Source organism: Hydractinia symbiolongicarpus, chromosome 9, assembly GCF_029227915.1.
Source record: "Hydractinia symbiolongicarpus strain clone_291-10 chromosome 9, HSymV2.1, whole genome shotgun sequence".
Lineage (NCBI taxonomy): Eukaryota > Metazoa > Cnidaria > Hydrozoa > Anthoathecata > Hydractiniidae > Hydractinia > Hydractinia symbiolongicarpus.
The window spans coordinates 21,258,774-21,274,634 of record NC_079883.1 but is presented as its reverse complement, the minus strand read 5'-3'; the positions used below and the strand labels follow the sequence as shown (position 1 = coordinate 21,274,634).

At 33.0% G+C, this 15,861-nt stretch overlaps 2 protein-coding genes across 5 annotated transcripts; both read left to right on the top strand.

The window, feature by feature from the left end:
* The first annotated feature begins 5,750 nt into the window (after positions 1-5,750).
* On the top strand, positions 5,751-12,114 carry LOC130656926 (uncharacterized). Of its 4 annotated transcripts, none has more exons than XM_057459866.1 (2): positions 5,751-5,782; positions 10,995-12,114. In XM_057459866.1, the coding sequence occupies exons 1-2, from the start codon at positions 5,766-5,768 to the stop codon at positions 11,764-11,766; spliced, it is 789 nt and encodes a 262-aa protein (XP_057315849.1). In that variant the 5' UTR covers positions 5,751-5,765; the 3' UTR covers positions 11,767-12,114. The 4 variants fall into 4 exon arrangements, with proteins under 4 accessions (XP_057315849.1, XP_057315850.1, XP_057315851.1 ...); XM_057459867.1 differs by lacking the exon at positions 5,751-5,782 and adding an exon at positions 6,689-7,100 and having other exon boundaries at positions 10,980-12,114; XM_057459868.1 differs by lacking the exon at positions 5,751-5,782 and adding an exon at positions 6,691-7,100.
* Positions 12,115-13,845: 1,731 nt separating this feature from the next.
* Positions 13,846-15,861, top strand: LOC130656928 (uncharacterized). Its single transcript, XM_057459870.1, has 5 exons — positions 13,846-14,043; positions 14,226-14,276; positions 14,439-14,621; positions 14,863-14,913; positions 15,414-15,861. Exons 1-5 carry the CDS (start codon positions 13,992-13,994, stop codon positions 15,578-15,580), a joined length of 504 nt encoding a protein of 167 aa, XP_057315853.1. The 5' UTR covers positions 13,846-13,991; the 3' UTR covers positions 15,581-15,861.

Here is a 15,861-nt window from a genome sequence, read left to right as displayed (position 1 = left end):
TTTGTTCGTGTTCTTTTCCACTTTTTGCCCACTCGCACCTTAGTAAAGTTTTTGTGCCCTGAACATAAACGACTGTCTTTTCTTCTTATAGAGAGAAATTACACGGTAATTACTTTGAGGGATAAAACTGTTTACGGAAGAGAATATTGCAGGATTAAAGTTTGCGAATAAGACCTTGAAAATTGTGCGAAACATAGAATTGTGCATGTTCACCTTTATTTTGGTTATATCTACTCTAAAGTGAATTTTTATGGTTTTACAAGAAAAATGCGTACGAACTGGAAATAAAGTAAAATCAGAAATAAAAAAATTGTCTATGTCCATCCTAGTTAAAAAAACGCGGAATTTAAGTTCGCGGATATCAGACAAATTCGCAAACATTAATTCTTCATTTTGTTTTAGAGAACTGATACGTTCAACCCCTTTAAGTGAAGGCTGACTTGACAGAAATAATTTGGTGGAGCGGACAGTGCTAATTCGTAAAATCTTTAATGTACCGTCTTCCAGTGAACTGCGAACCACAAACGAAACCACTACACTACATGCGTCAATATGCTAGCGAAACACGTTGTATGAGTGTATAGCATATCTGTACATTTTTCTTCACTGAGAAATATTTTTCCGAAACTCTTTAATAACGTAATGGAATAAATTTTCGCGAGAGTTTAATTTCACGATTTCGCGAATCGAAGTTTTGAATTTTTAGATTTGGCGAATACGCGTTTTGACTTAAGATTATATTAAGCATTATTGAATTGATGTCTATAAATTTTTAACTTAATCTGACATGTAAAAATGCTGTTTTGGCGGCGTTATGTTACGGTAAAGTTTTAGTCAAATACCACTACATAATTTGCAAGTTTACTGTTTTTATTCAAGCAAAAGTTCTACGACTGTATATCAAAAAGCTGGACGGCTTTCGTCCAGTTTATGTCGGGGGAATCTGTCATTAACGCAGTAAAATGATGAAAGTGTTTGCGGAAGAAACTTGCCGTTTTCGTGGTTTCGAAGTATTATTACTATGTGCAGTATTATTCGAACAAAGAATCAAATAAATCGTGTTACAAAATGTGCAAATTAAGAGTTTCTAAGAGTTTTGCTGCCAGAAGTCAAAATGTGTAAAAACTAGTCCAAATAAATAAAAAAATTGTAAAGCAAAAAAACTTTTCCCGCGAGAAATTCTAATTTCGCATTACCACGAAAGTTTTTCCCCGCCAATTGCAAAAATGTTTGCGACAAAGCTAAATCGCAGAACTTTCTTCCGCATACACGCAAAATACTGGCTTTGTCCCGACCAAAATTAACCCTACTAAAATAACTAATTCTTTATCATTGGTGAAAACTAATTTTGCAAATTTCAGGGAATTGTAAACATCCGCACACTAAACATATCTACGGATGTTCATTATGGCATGTTATACTTCATATTTAGTTTTTACTACGATCGTAAGATAATTTCCACGATCGTAAGATAATTTCTATGGTTGTAAGATAATTTTACGATCTTAAGATATTTTTACCATCTGCAGATAATTTTGCGATCTTAAGATAATTTTATGATTTTAAGATAATTTTACGATCTTAAGATAATTTTACGATCTTAAGATAATTTTACGATCTTAAGATAATTCTACGATCTTAAGATATTTTTACCATCTGCAGATAATTTTACGACTAAGTTTTTAAAATATTTGTTGGCTTTTCAAAATATAAAATATAAAAAATTTAACAAATTTTCCTTTCTATGCGACAATTTAAACGCAAAACCTAGAATAAGAATATCCGTCTATTCAACCTCTTACACTGATTTTGTTACAGGTGTAAGGCCACTGGAAATTAAGTGTACACAGTTTGTGTTTGTTTAGGAAAGATGTAATTGTCGATGACTTGCAAATTCGGAGTAAAAATAATGATGCATGCTAGCTTCCACTGTAAGTTGTTCAAAAAAACCTCTTTAATTGTTTCGCCCAAGCGTTTGGTCTTTGTTATTGTTCAGTCAAGCTCGACCCCAGCACCTTTTACCGTGGCGTCTATTTCGCTAGAACTATCAGAAAGCGCAGCGCCGTTGAGAAGCAAATAGTCCTGGGGACAGGGTTGATTGTTCAGTCACAATGTGTAATTTTGTTAAACAAATCTTGTTGCCCTCTTTTAACCGTATTATACCTGGGCTTTTTAGTCCCGTGTAATCCTGACGTGGCACAAAGTACCCGCGGGCCATAAGTCCTAAACTACTTATGTTTAAGTGATAAAACTTGGACAAAACTCATTTGAAGTAAAAAGTTAAGCTAGTGACGACATATATGGATCAACAATAACGTCCCACATGCTTAAATAAGCTATTTTTCTGATCGCTAAACATACCTGATTTTTGATAGGTTTGTAGACGGAATATCAAAAAATTGATTTTATTTTAAAAACATGACGTCATATCTGCAAGAAAGTTTCTTATTTTAACGATAAAGATGAAAATATTCGTTTATCCAATGTAGAATATTGCACTTAAAGATGATTAAGGTAAGGAGAGCAATATAATGACGTTATTAGTAATGATCTCATTTCGTTGGAATAACCTTTCTTTCAATTCTGGTCTGTATTTTATCCCCAGTACCCACATATCTTGCAGCACTCTTATATTAATTTCTGTGATTTTCGTAATTTCAAAACAGTTATTCCCGCTCAAAAAATGCAATATCTCTCGCGAAGTATATCTTTTTTTAAAAAATTGTCTTCTCACTCCCAATAAAAGTTAGGAAAATCACAAAATTAGTGCCAATTGCCCAAGTTTAATAGAGTCATGCCTAATTTAAAAAAGCCCGCAGTTAAATTAAACCTCTGTACGTGTAAACAGCTCACCGCTGTGATTATGAATTTTCCATTGTTATTACAAGGTAATAAACATCAAAGTTTTACAACATTATTTCAAGTCGATTATTCCATGTGACTATTTCGGTGTCAGCAGTAGAAAAACGTACTCCTCGTTTCAACTAAAAGACCCAAACCTTTAGTAAAAATTAAAGTAATAATTGAGAAATGTATGTTATCCTTGGAGGTGCTTTATTTAGATCTAGGAAAATCGGAAGCAGTTTTAAAGCAGTACAGGAATCGAATCCAACCTAAATTTACGCTTGTTAAAATTACGTTAACGTGTTTTTTATAGCAATGTCCTCTGCAAATATGCGTGCAAGAGAAGATCACATCTCCTTAGATTATCTAACAAGTAAGTCAAAAGATGATGAAATTGTCCACTGGTTTGTCTACGCTGCTCAATACAATGAACAACAAATAAAAACCTATAACGAGCCAGTTTTAGTTGTTGGTCATTATTTACCCGAATAAAGTCAGATCTTACATAAAAAATACGACTCTTCCCAGTTTTTCTTCGTAAAATGACTGACTAACTTTGTATACAAGGGGCAGAAATGGTGATTCGTGTAATTTTTGCACCATTATGATACACTGCGAGAAGTAATGAAGCGGAACTTAAATTGCACAACGAAGGATTGGATGCCATGGCAAAAAACATAGCTAAGAGTATCACGACAGAAACGTATAAACACATGACAACAATAGCTAATACGCCATAACGAAAATTGTGCTCTGCGACGAAGAGTATTGCAACGAATAAAACAACACAACGGAAACAAAACATGAAAATTGTCCCAGGTGTCGTCAATCTGGGGTGTGGTTGATGACTTGCTTGAGATCGAAAATAATGATCCTATCTTACAGTAGTTTGTTGAAGAAACCTATTTATGCTAGTTTTTGTTGTTCTTTACTTATTAATTACTTCGGAATTTGGTTAGCTAGAACTTTTATCATTTTGCAATAACTTGACTTGTTAACCTTAAGGCTTGAAATGAACTTTATACCGTTGAAGTACAGTAGAATATTTGTGTTTCCACAAAAAATAAAAAAATACTGTATTTACTTATTGAATGGAGCAAATTTATAAACTTTCACTTAACTAAAATAATCGTATTTTGATTGCTTCCAATTGATCCATTTTATAACGATATAAAAAAGATCTCCAGTGTGTATGACTGTTCTCCGCTTGTCTTTGTGTTTCGATCATCAAGAGAATTTTAAAAATTCCTGATAATTTCTTCACTCTCCTATTTTTTGTAATCTTGTGTTAAGTGTGAACTAAAACAGGTAATTGATGCTTTTAACTGTAAGCTTTTTAAAGTTTTTTTAACAAAATTGATTAAAGGGAAGGCTACGCTACGGCTACAACCAGGTAAGGGCCTTATGTTTAGAATATTTTTAAAATGAATTGTTTCTCCAACGCGGGGTCCTTAATATCAAATGAGTAGAGGGGCAAACCTCCTACTAGACTATATCTTTCAAGTTAACATTTTAATGCCTAATTGTGAGCCAAAATTTTCAGCACTCGAAAATTACATTTTTTTTATCCGATAAGGTAAGCTTATGCAATGTGACGAAACAGCTGGTAAGAATTTTTGAATTTCACAAGTGCTCTTTTATGTATTTATGTAGCATAGGACGAATACTCGTAGTAGCTTAGAATGCTACGAATGCTACGAATACTTATGCTTATAATGCTATGAATGAATATTAACCACTATTGACTATTTTGCAGTCCCTGTTCTTGTTTTTGCCTAGAATTAACATCTGTTTTTCTTCCTCAAGGTTTCAACGACAAATTATTAACAGTTTTTTAAAATTGTTGGTTGACGTATGCTAAAGAATTTTACTTTACGAAAAATTTTTATTCATGTTATAAACCACCTCTTGAAAATGAATTCTTATCATATTTGACATTGAAAAGTTAACTTCAACTGCAGGAGTTAGGACCAAATGGATTTTCCTGTTTCTATATAGGAAAATTTAGATAATCTCCAATAGCTATTGGAGATTATTTAAATTTTTTTTATTTATAGTTTGAATTCTAAATTAAGTAGAAAAAATTTGAGACATGCAATTATCACTAAGACTGCTTAAAAATGTATTCAAATATGCCAAGATTTGCTAAAAACAGGACTGGTGATACCATTATATTTCAACCTCTTTTAACCTTTTGATATTGGGGGATATTTGACAATTTTTGATAAATTTATGGCTGTTTCCACCGTCACAAATATATTTCAGCCTTTGGATAATGATAAACCAAAAAAAACGGATAAAAGTTGGAAGTTTTTTGTTCATTTTTACCATGCGTCAGGGCGGTACAAGAAAAATGAGAATCGTATTAATTATTTTTGTAAACATTTACACAGCTTTGAATAAAATTAAAAGTCGCAATCTTGGTCAAAATATATGTAGACGGCGGTTAATTTTGAAATGCGACGTCACAAGGAAATGCGTAGGTCCATGTCAGGTCCATGTCAGATTTATTCATTTTGAACGTGTCAAAGTAGTTTTGTCAATAGTCAAAGTGGATTTAGGACTTGATTTTTTCCAAAAGTTAAATTCAAACTCAAATAAAAAAAATGGAATAATTGGTGCTGACGTCAGCAAAACCACTTTATTAATTTTGGGCCTTTTTGTGGCCCCGACGTGGATTATTGGCATTTAAATGTGCAGAACTAGCAAATTTTAAATAGTGTTCACCTAGCCTGTTGGGCACACCCAATAGTGCCACTACAACGGATCAAACTTTTCAGTAAATTATTTTAAGCTACCATGGTATAAGATTCCCTTGAACTTTTCCTTGAACTTTTATATAACAAAAATTTTTAGATCTACCACGAGGAATCATGTTTAGACTGGAAATCTTCAAAGTTGATGAAAACGAAATCAAAACGATGAAAGAAAATGACAGGTTAGGATGTTTCTTAAAAAAAGTCAATCCGTGCTCATCTTTATACACAAGGGTTTCTTGACGGCTTATTAACGAGATCAGATGCGGAATTAGGGACGAGGTTGGTCGAATGTGATTTTGATTCAAGTGACTTGTGGTTAACCAAATTAGGTTCTGACCAGACATCGCGCTTGTTTTGAAACTTTAAAATTTAAGTTGTCAACGTTTTAATGCTAGTTTCCAACCTCGTCCCCAGGACTTGTTAGGCTTTTTTTATTTTGATAGCCTTAACAAGCCGTTTAGATATAAAAGCCTAACAAGTCCTGGGGACGAGGTTGGCTAACTTCGGATGTATATCGCGTTTTCGGAAATTACTTTTTGGTGTTCTCCCGACAAAGTTGGGAGATTCGATAGTAGAACAAGTAGATAGGAAAATATACACTCTTTTTTAAAAGAACCAGTAAAAATTCAGTGAGCCTCAATTGTTCTTATTTTTTTCTTATTTATGTAGAGTCTTAATAAACACGGCAAGCTTTTTATGCCCGGACAGGAAAATTTTCTTTGCTTAGTGCTTTAAAAAGCCAGTGTTCTTAACATTACAATGAACTTACTTGGTTTGTTCAAAAACTTATTTTTTCTTTAAAAGTTTTATTCAATTTTACTTTTTATTCAACATGCTGAAACAGGTAATGTATAATGTTACACACTGAACAAAAGCCAAACCTCCATGGTCATTTGTGACCTGTATTTCAAAACTAAACCGCATAACGGCACAACAATGAGAACATGTAATTAAGATGACGTCAAAATAATCTCCTTCGTTGGTACACTTTTTGTGGCTGATAATAATTGCAAATGATGCAATTACGGTGTGAGGGAGTGTTTACAAAATATGATTTCATATATCACATGTCCATCAGGTAAATGATAACATACATAGACGCAGGAGATTAGTGCGCAAGGTTGGTGAGTGTTATGGACGTTGTGATAAGGAGATCAGGAATTAAAGAGATTCAAGGGATATTAAATGATAAAGACTTTCCAGTTGCCAAAACAGCTAATAAATGGGATACGGAAAGTCATAGATGTTATTCACAGTACAGGAATGTCATTAAATGTATTGCAAATATTAATCTCTCTTCGAATAGATTTTTTTTTTTAGTTTTTATAATTTTTTGTTAGCTAACAGATGTTTTCTTGTTAATCCCACAGTTTTAATTATTTATACTCAATACAGTTATATTGAAGAACATTATTATTATAACCACGTGATATGAATGGTGTTATAAAATAAGTGAAAGATTATATTTATTTCAAGAGAAAGGTTTATAGAAAAAAGGTTGGTTCGATTTAATTTACTAATTGCTTATAATCTTATTACTATTTTTCAATTTTTTTCTCCTAATACTCAGCATATTTTTGTTCGTCCCTGAACTTCTTAGGGTACAGGTGAAATTAACAAAAAATCAGGTTAGATGTTCTTATTTATAAATTTTTTCTCACTACATGACTCTACTCATAGTAACACGAGAACTTATCAACTCGTGCTTTTGACAACCTCTGGGGAATGTGTTGCAATGCTTTTGTTGAAATACTTCGTGACAAAGCAACCTCAAGGCAAGAAATTTCTGACATCGAATTTGCTCTGGCTATAGTTTTATTTTCTGTCTGTGTTAACATGTCAACAATTAGCTATATTATATGCCCATCGTCAAAAGATAGTTGGGCTTAGGAAATCGCACAGTCCTTGGTAATGTTTTAGAAATATTTTAATAAATAAATGAATGTCATCTTCCAAACACTTCATTCCAACCAGTTGTATTCTTCACTAGTTATTTTTAATGAATTTTTTAATAGCACTAGTACTTTCTATGTTGAGAAAAAGTTCCTTCTTTTAATGTTAAAAACAGAAATAGGGCTAAAGGATTTAAAATTCTCAATCTGATAATTTAAAACGTAAAAATAAGATCATCTTTTTTTAATTTTTTACTATTAATAGTCGTTAGCCCGTGGAAAAATCCACGGGTTCGCCCGTCGCAGCTAAGCTACCATTTTGCGTGACAGACAGACGGACGGACAGACGTATACGGGCATTATAATATAGACTAGTCGTTAACCGTGGAAGATTCCATGGGGTCGCCCGTCCTTTATATATCGCATTTCTTGTGTCCGTAACAGGACGCAGCTTTCGCGGACAGACAGACAAAACACGGCTATTATTAAAGAGATACGTGGGTTTTACAATGAGACAACTTAATCACCAGTTATTTTTTTCATCCTATATATGTTCGTCACTATTAAAACACCTTTTTTCGCAAATTTATCGGAAAAACACAAATAAGAATATTCGAGGCTAAGTAAACGCAAAAAATCAAGGACATTTAGTCTCAGCTAAAATTTAGACATGTTCTTGTTCATATAAAACAACAAGACCAACAACAACAACAACAACAACAAAAAAAACACTCCTATATTTCTCTTAATTTTATATTTCTTCAACAAGTCACACCCATGGGCGGTAAAGTTTTTTAAAAAACTCCCACAGGGTGCTTCTACAGCTCAACTTGAAAAGACCTACAATTAGAATTTTTAACGCTTAATTTTGATAAAGGGGGCGTTTAAAAATGTGATCGATCTTGCAGAAGTAATTAATAATAGTAGACAAAAATTGTCATTATGAAAGGATAGGATTAATCCTATAATCCAAAAAAAGGTTCATCTCTAGGGAAGATATGTCACCGAAAAAAAAATTGAAGCCAACACTTCGTACACTGAAGGAAAGAATATTCGTCTTCCAAGGTTACACAATGGTTGTGTCCATGTAACAGAAAGATTCTATAAATAGCACGTGTGAGACTAATCAAAATTTAATGCATATTGAAATCACACTTTAGCTAAAAAACAAAATCGAAATTCTAAGCGAAATCGCAATATGGATATTTATCAATTTTTTTCATCTGGCTTTTCAATGTAGCTAGCTGGAATTTTTCAAAATTCAATTCAAGCAAAACCTTAAATAAACGAGAAATCGTACGGCTGGCCTAAAGACATTTTGTTTTTATATTTAGTGATATAGTGAAATTGTACTATCACATAATGCATGATATGTTTTTAAGGAAACAAACATTAAAACAAGAAAAAACACTGTAAATATATTCGTAGATACCAAACGTAATATTTGTGCAAATGGTTGTGTTTTCTGCCTTATTCTTGAAGTGGTCAAACATTATCACCGTGCTAAAATTCTGCAGTTGTCAAGTCGGGAAACCTTTTACTGTTGCAGATGCGTGGTACAGGCAAACACCAAGTTTCTGCGATGTCCTCATCATGGAACAATCCACGCAAAAATATCAACAACGCTGTAATTTTACTGATATTTTTAAAATACATCTTTTAAGACAAACATTGTGAATCAATTGTTGTAATTTCGCGAAATTTGTGCTTGAGTTAATTTGGCCGCAAATTATTGTAACGTAAAATTAAATAAAAAATGCTGAAAATATGAGAACAAAATAAGAACAATCTTAAGCTAAACAAGTGAAAAAATAAGAACACTAATATCCTAGTTTTTATAAAAAAGTGTAGTAAGGTCTAATATTTCGTTAAAAGTTAGACTTAGAAAAATATTTGTTCTCGCAAAAAACATATGTTTAAGCAATACAAAGTAAGCTGTTTGTTTGACTTCTTGAATTAGAATTTAGGATAATAATTCGTATATTTTCGATATTTCTTTTTCAAAACTACATTTTACGAGTCAAAAACGCAGTTTCTAACTGGATTCTGTATTACATGCGTTGCACTGTCCGGCGAAATACCAATTTCACCAACAAATGTTATGTTTTTCTGTCATATTTATGAAGATGTGAAAAAGAATCCACTAGAAAGGCGTTGATTCGAAGGAGGCGTTAATTCGAGGGAGGCGTTAATTCGAGGAAGGCGTATATTTGAGGTTGTATCAATTTTTTGCATTCCCAATGTGTTTATTGTAACCCTGTATTATATAGTTATAGCTACATTAAGTTAGGAAGGTATTAGAAGAAACTTTTGCGGTTTTTGGCAAATTCATAAAATTCTATATCATTAAAAGATTAAGGTCAATTGTGATCTGCAAAAGTTTTTTTCCGCAATGATGGGGTTCGTCCAACTGCAACCATAAAATGTTTTAATTAGACATGATCTCTGAGAAAATTAATAAAAACTGGTCGTAACCAGATAAAAAAGAAATCGCGTATTGGACTTATGACTGTAAACATAGTTGTCAAAGTACAAATAACCAAATAGAATAATAATTTCAAATCTATCAAAGTTATTTTCCCGCAAAAGACTTTGGAGAACTGCTCACACACACACACACCCCTCCCCTCCAAAAAAATAATTATAATTACTTCTGCTTTCTAACACAGTGAAAATAATTACTTTTGCTTTCGTAACACAGCGAAAACTTTTTCCCGCAAGCTGAAGCACAAAAGTTCCTTCTGTAAAACTTCTTTCCCTCTAAGGTAGGCGTAATCCAGCTTTTTGTCAGTTAAGTTTTTTTTTAATTGAAGGAGCCAAAGAAGTCAAAATTTTTTTTCTATTGGTAAAGTTTTCCATAAGATATGGGTGGTGTTTAAAAAGAGAGCTCTAGGTGGAGGCTATTTATTGCAGAGAGGATTCATAAAGAGAAGACGTTTAACTAAAATATTACGGTCAGTTTCCGACGTATAACAATATTGTTCTCTTTCTCATTACAATTTAATAAATCACAAAACTTTGATAGCTCTGGGAACGAGGTAGTGTGGCTAAAAATATTAAAAAAATCGAGACAAAAGAGAATTGAAAATGTTTTTACCACTGGGTTTCTTTTACAACAAAATATTCAAAATATTTCTAAACTGATATTGGTTGTTGCACGGCAAAGAGTTCTCCACCGTAGCGCATACTTTTAACCAGATTAATTTATTTCATACTTTACAATAAGAAAATATATTAAAGTCATCGTTAAAGGATGCGCGGGTACGAAAACTCAACTTTCCACTGATCGAAAATTTTAAAAGGGTATTCTCTCATTTCATATCACCGCGCAATATGCTTAAACGCCTCGCGTCACACTCGATCAAAATCGTCTCCCTCTCCAATTTTTTACAAACGTCTTTATAATTAGTCTAAAAAACTTTTAAACAACTTTTTCATTCGCCAAGACAATAACAGCTTACACTACTTTGTTTTATAAAAACAGGATGTTTTTGTTTAGAAGCAGATCAAGTAACTCGGAAAACAACAACATGCCGTGTAAAGATTTTTCACCCGAAGATATCGTTTGTATATGTTCCGAAATAGCCCGATCGGATAACATCCAAGTACAGGATGCACGAAAAAAGAGTTTCTTTCGACGTTCAAGCAGTGAACTGGATGTTCCATCTTTGGAACGAAAATCATCAATTGCTCGTAAACTGAGCTTAGTAAATGGAATTCCAACTTGCGATGCCTCATCGAAAACACGTATTCCCGAGTCGCCAACCATCGATAAGTTCACTCGAAAATTTAGCGTTGACTCCAATCTAGATAAACCAGATAAAACAAATAAGAGAAAAGAAACTATTCCTGGACTTCGTGGACGGGATGTTGTCGCCGTTGCCATATTAGTCGATGATAAAGGATTGCCTATAAAGACATACACTGAAAACCAAGACATTCCTGGCGAAGAAATCGAAGCAGCGAATCATATCTTCATGTCACGCGTACCAGTGCAGAGAAATCATGCGCAAAGTGATAAAAGCAACAAGAACAACAGCACTAGTAATGCAAATATCCAAGCATTAACAAATGTCTTGACAAATTTAGATAATAATAAACAACAGAAGATGATGAAAAAACTTGATAAAACTTTGGCTAAACTTCACACGACAGATTTAACGACTGCCCTGTCGTTTTTGAAAGTAGACAGATATGCTGACGTGAGAAGGGAGATAAAGGCTGAATTGCTGTTGTTTGTTACCAAGGATTTAAAGATGGTAGTACTTTAAAGATGGTAGTACTTTAAATGTTGGAAGTTCTAAAAGTTAATTCAGTCAATAAGTTGCAGCAAAAAGTCAGACAATACCTAATAGAAATTACCAACTCTATTGGCGGAAACTTCCTATCACTGTGGTAGAAATATTGGTGAAAGTTTCTTGTATCTATCGCCTTAAACGTTCCAAAGCTACGAGATAAAAGAGATCGAATATAGATTGGCATCCCTAACAGAGGTACAGAGACATAACAGTGCATTTATATAAAATGAGAGAAACTGTTTATTTTTTTACTATCGCAAAATTAGTGGAATAACACATAAGTTGTAATGTATAGCGAAATAAAAGCGCACAGTCCTTTTCCTTGTACTCTTTTTTCAATGAGGTTTGGAAGGACTGTTTTTAGGATTAAAATATTGATTTTTGGCAGGCAAACATGTGCACGTAAGATGCCTTGCAACGTCTAGAAAGTTTAGACTTTCGCATGAAAATATATATTGCCTAAGCTTTCGCTGATTATTTCTAGAAAGTGCTACACAATGTTTTTTGAACGATATTTTGAACTTGCCTCAATGTTGCGACTAAAGCATATGTTTTAAGTTACTGATATGAGTTGCTTATAAAAATTAGTTTACATGGGGTTGTCTATATAATGTGTTGCTTATAATAGCGTAGCTTTGAAAAGTGTTCCTTCGAAAAGCGTTATTTTAAAAAGGGGTTGCTTATCAAAATTTTGCATGCAAATTGTAGCATATAAAAGTTTTTTTTACGAAGGTATTGCATGTAAAAGTGCAACCTATAAAGGTGTTGCCTACAGCAAAGTGTTTTTAATTTTAAGAAGGTTGTCAATAATTTTTTTCACAAAGAATTTCACTCTTATTTTTTAAACAAATAAGTTGAGGATTCCAGCAAAATAAAAACCCACAGTTCTTTTTTCTTGTCAGCTCTTGTGATAATGCGATAAACTCATTTGATTATGCGATAAACTCATTCGATTTGTGATAAACTCACTCGATTCGGTTAAATTTCATTCGATAAAAATTCAGTCCATAAAAATTCATTTGATAAAAATTCATTCGATAAAAATTTATTGGATAAATCTATTCGATCGGTTTAGCACCCCTTTTTAATTTAGACAGTGAGCGCCCTGTAATATTTTAAAAAGAGTAGCTAGATGACAAACCAAATAGCAACAGACTTTAATAGCTTGGTAGCTAGCAGAGTAATGGCTCTTGAAGATACGTTAACTCAGTTTGGATTGTCTAGCCTCATTCCTCGATTTATGAAAGAAGGCATAAAAAGTTAGAATAGTTTTAGCTGCTAGAAATAAAGACTAGCCGCTTGGGGGTCCAAATTCATGGAAGAAGGCATAGATGTTAGAATTGTTTTAGCTGCTGGAGTTTAGGGGTTTAAAAAATAGGTGATAAAATTCGTGTCAAAGAAGCTTTACTTACAAAATTGCATGTAAAAGTGCGCTCTATAAGATAGCAAGGTGTTTTTAATTTTAAGGACTGGGACTACAACAAGCCAAAAAGAAGACTGAAGAAAACTAACATTAAGGATCCGTAGCATTAGCAAAATGACACTAAAAATTCCAATTTCTTGGAGTATAAAGAAGGACAAAAAAGTAGTTATAATTTTCCAAGTCCTAATATACAGTTTACCTTGAATCAATTTTAAAGTTTTAATTTGAAAAAAAACAGGAAGATTCCTAGCCTCGTCTCTCTTCAAATTAATTTGGACACAATTAAAGAACGAGCGCAAACTATTTATATCTCGAGTCGGATGCAACTCAAGCCTGCTTTGTTGTGTTCTACATAATAACCCCAAATGTTTTGAATTACAGAGTATCATCAAAACAACAACAACAACAACTTTTCGGCACGTAACAAACCACACGCTTTCTTTGAAATGCATGCGTAAATATGGCAATTAAATCTATGATTAGTTAATTAGCTACATTGTTACCCAAAGTATATGTCACGATTTAGAAATTTAATCTTATGGTGCAATCAGCGCGTCATTTCTTAACCTACTGTTCTTCAAATTGCAGAATTATGTGAAACTTTTCAAATCCGAAATTCATCTTATTGTATTTGAAAGAAATTATATAACGTTATCAGCACTTTTATAAGACGTTGCATTAATTTTCAAAACAAGCTCAATAACTCAATAACAAGAAGATTTTCAACAACTTGGAGCAAGAAACAGTATTTAGATTATTACTCGACAAACACAAAATGTTGCTAAATACATTTTTAATTCTGTGCTGTGGAACTGCTTTAATTAATGGTATGTTTCTTTTTTCGTGATTATTTGAAGATTTATCAATTATAGTCAGAATCGTCTCTCATTGCGATTAGCAAACTCCAATAAAGTCTTCAACAGACGTGTAAATATTTTGTATTATACAGCTAATGGCTACAGCTGCGAGGTTACAGTTAAAAATTTTAGAACATGTTTTCGTTTTTCAGGTGTCTTCACTGACTATTCAACCCAACCTACATCAGCGGGAATAATTCCATGTACGTAATTATGCTTGTTTGTCTATACTAAAAAATTACTAATGTCCTAAGAAACTGTATTCGATTTTCCATGACTCTTGTCATTGTGGTGAAGCTTAACGGCATTTGTAAAAGCTTTCCTGGCAATTAGACTAAACTAATGTTTTATCAATACTTATTTAGGTGAAAAAGCTGGGGATATTTTCACACAGTTTTTCTGTAGCCTTCCAATTAACGCTAACAAAATTAAACAGCATCCAATATTCCAACATTGGTACATAAGGTGTGATCAAGCTGGTTTTATATGCATGCCATGTCCTAACAATTTACATTACTCAGAACGATGTGATGCATGCTACGGAGAAGGTTAAATTTACTTTTTTAACCACATATGCTATCGTGTATAATTAGGCTTAATACTTTTTTTTCCGGCCAGTACTATTTCGCAAGCAGCATACCTTTGAAAGGTGAATAGGCCTTCGAACGAGGCTGATTGAATACGTTTTCTTACCTTCGTAGTGGCTAAATGTTTACACATTAAATATTTTTTAATATGAATTTTTTGATATAGATATAAATATAATATTAGCCTAAACTTTATTTCTAGTCGGTTACCTCGGTAGCTGTCCATCGCCGCAACCAAAAGCTTCGAATCCATGTAAGTAACTTCATTATTTTGACCAATGAAACTTTCAGATTTCTGTCGTACATATCCTATGCAAACGACAGTTTCCTTTGGTTTTTCTTAATTGCTGTTTTCATTTTACGTATGTCAATCTTAACTTTCTCTGGTTAGGCGCAATTTTATGAACAAGTAATTAAGAAATAGTGCACATAGTGCTCAATATGTTGGCGAGGTCTATTTTTTTAAAATCAAAATTCACTGTGGGCAAGAAGTGGTTAAAAGTTAAGATTGGTCCGGCAAGAAGTTGTCACAGAGGCCAACAGAATCATGCTGAGTTTGATCATGACATAGCTAAGAGTTTTTTGACTTTTTTGGAATTTTGCGCATTTTTCAGCGGACATTATTAATTGACAAGAATTGATAAAGTGAGCAATATAATGAGGAGTAACACGACAGTGACAAGACCCTTTAATATCTAAATTAGTTCCTTAAATTTAATTATGTATATATCATAATATTTTCAATATATTTAGGCGATATTCCAACAAATGTATGTCCTGCAGGTTCATGCACCAACTATGAGATAACCAACAACCCGAACACTAACGAAGCGTATTGCCAGTGCATCAATAATGGTAATATCTGTCGACCATGTGCACATGGAAGTCATTACGATGTGGCGTCGAAATGTTGCATCTAACAAACATGTTATTTATTATTTATTGTTTTCACTATCTTTTTTTATACGCACGCTGGTCTATACATTTCATATGTATTACAATGTCCTTTGAAGTCTAAATATTTTTTTCATTTCGGTATTTTAATAAGAAACATATTTGTTAGTGAGGGGGTGCCTCATAAATTAATTGTAGCATTTTACGGTTTTAGAAACCTGTGCTAAACATTTATTTTCAAGTGATAATATTCTAATGTGGGCACATCCGCCGTTTGGTACAGATGAAATTTTTGCATTTGTTTGAA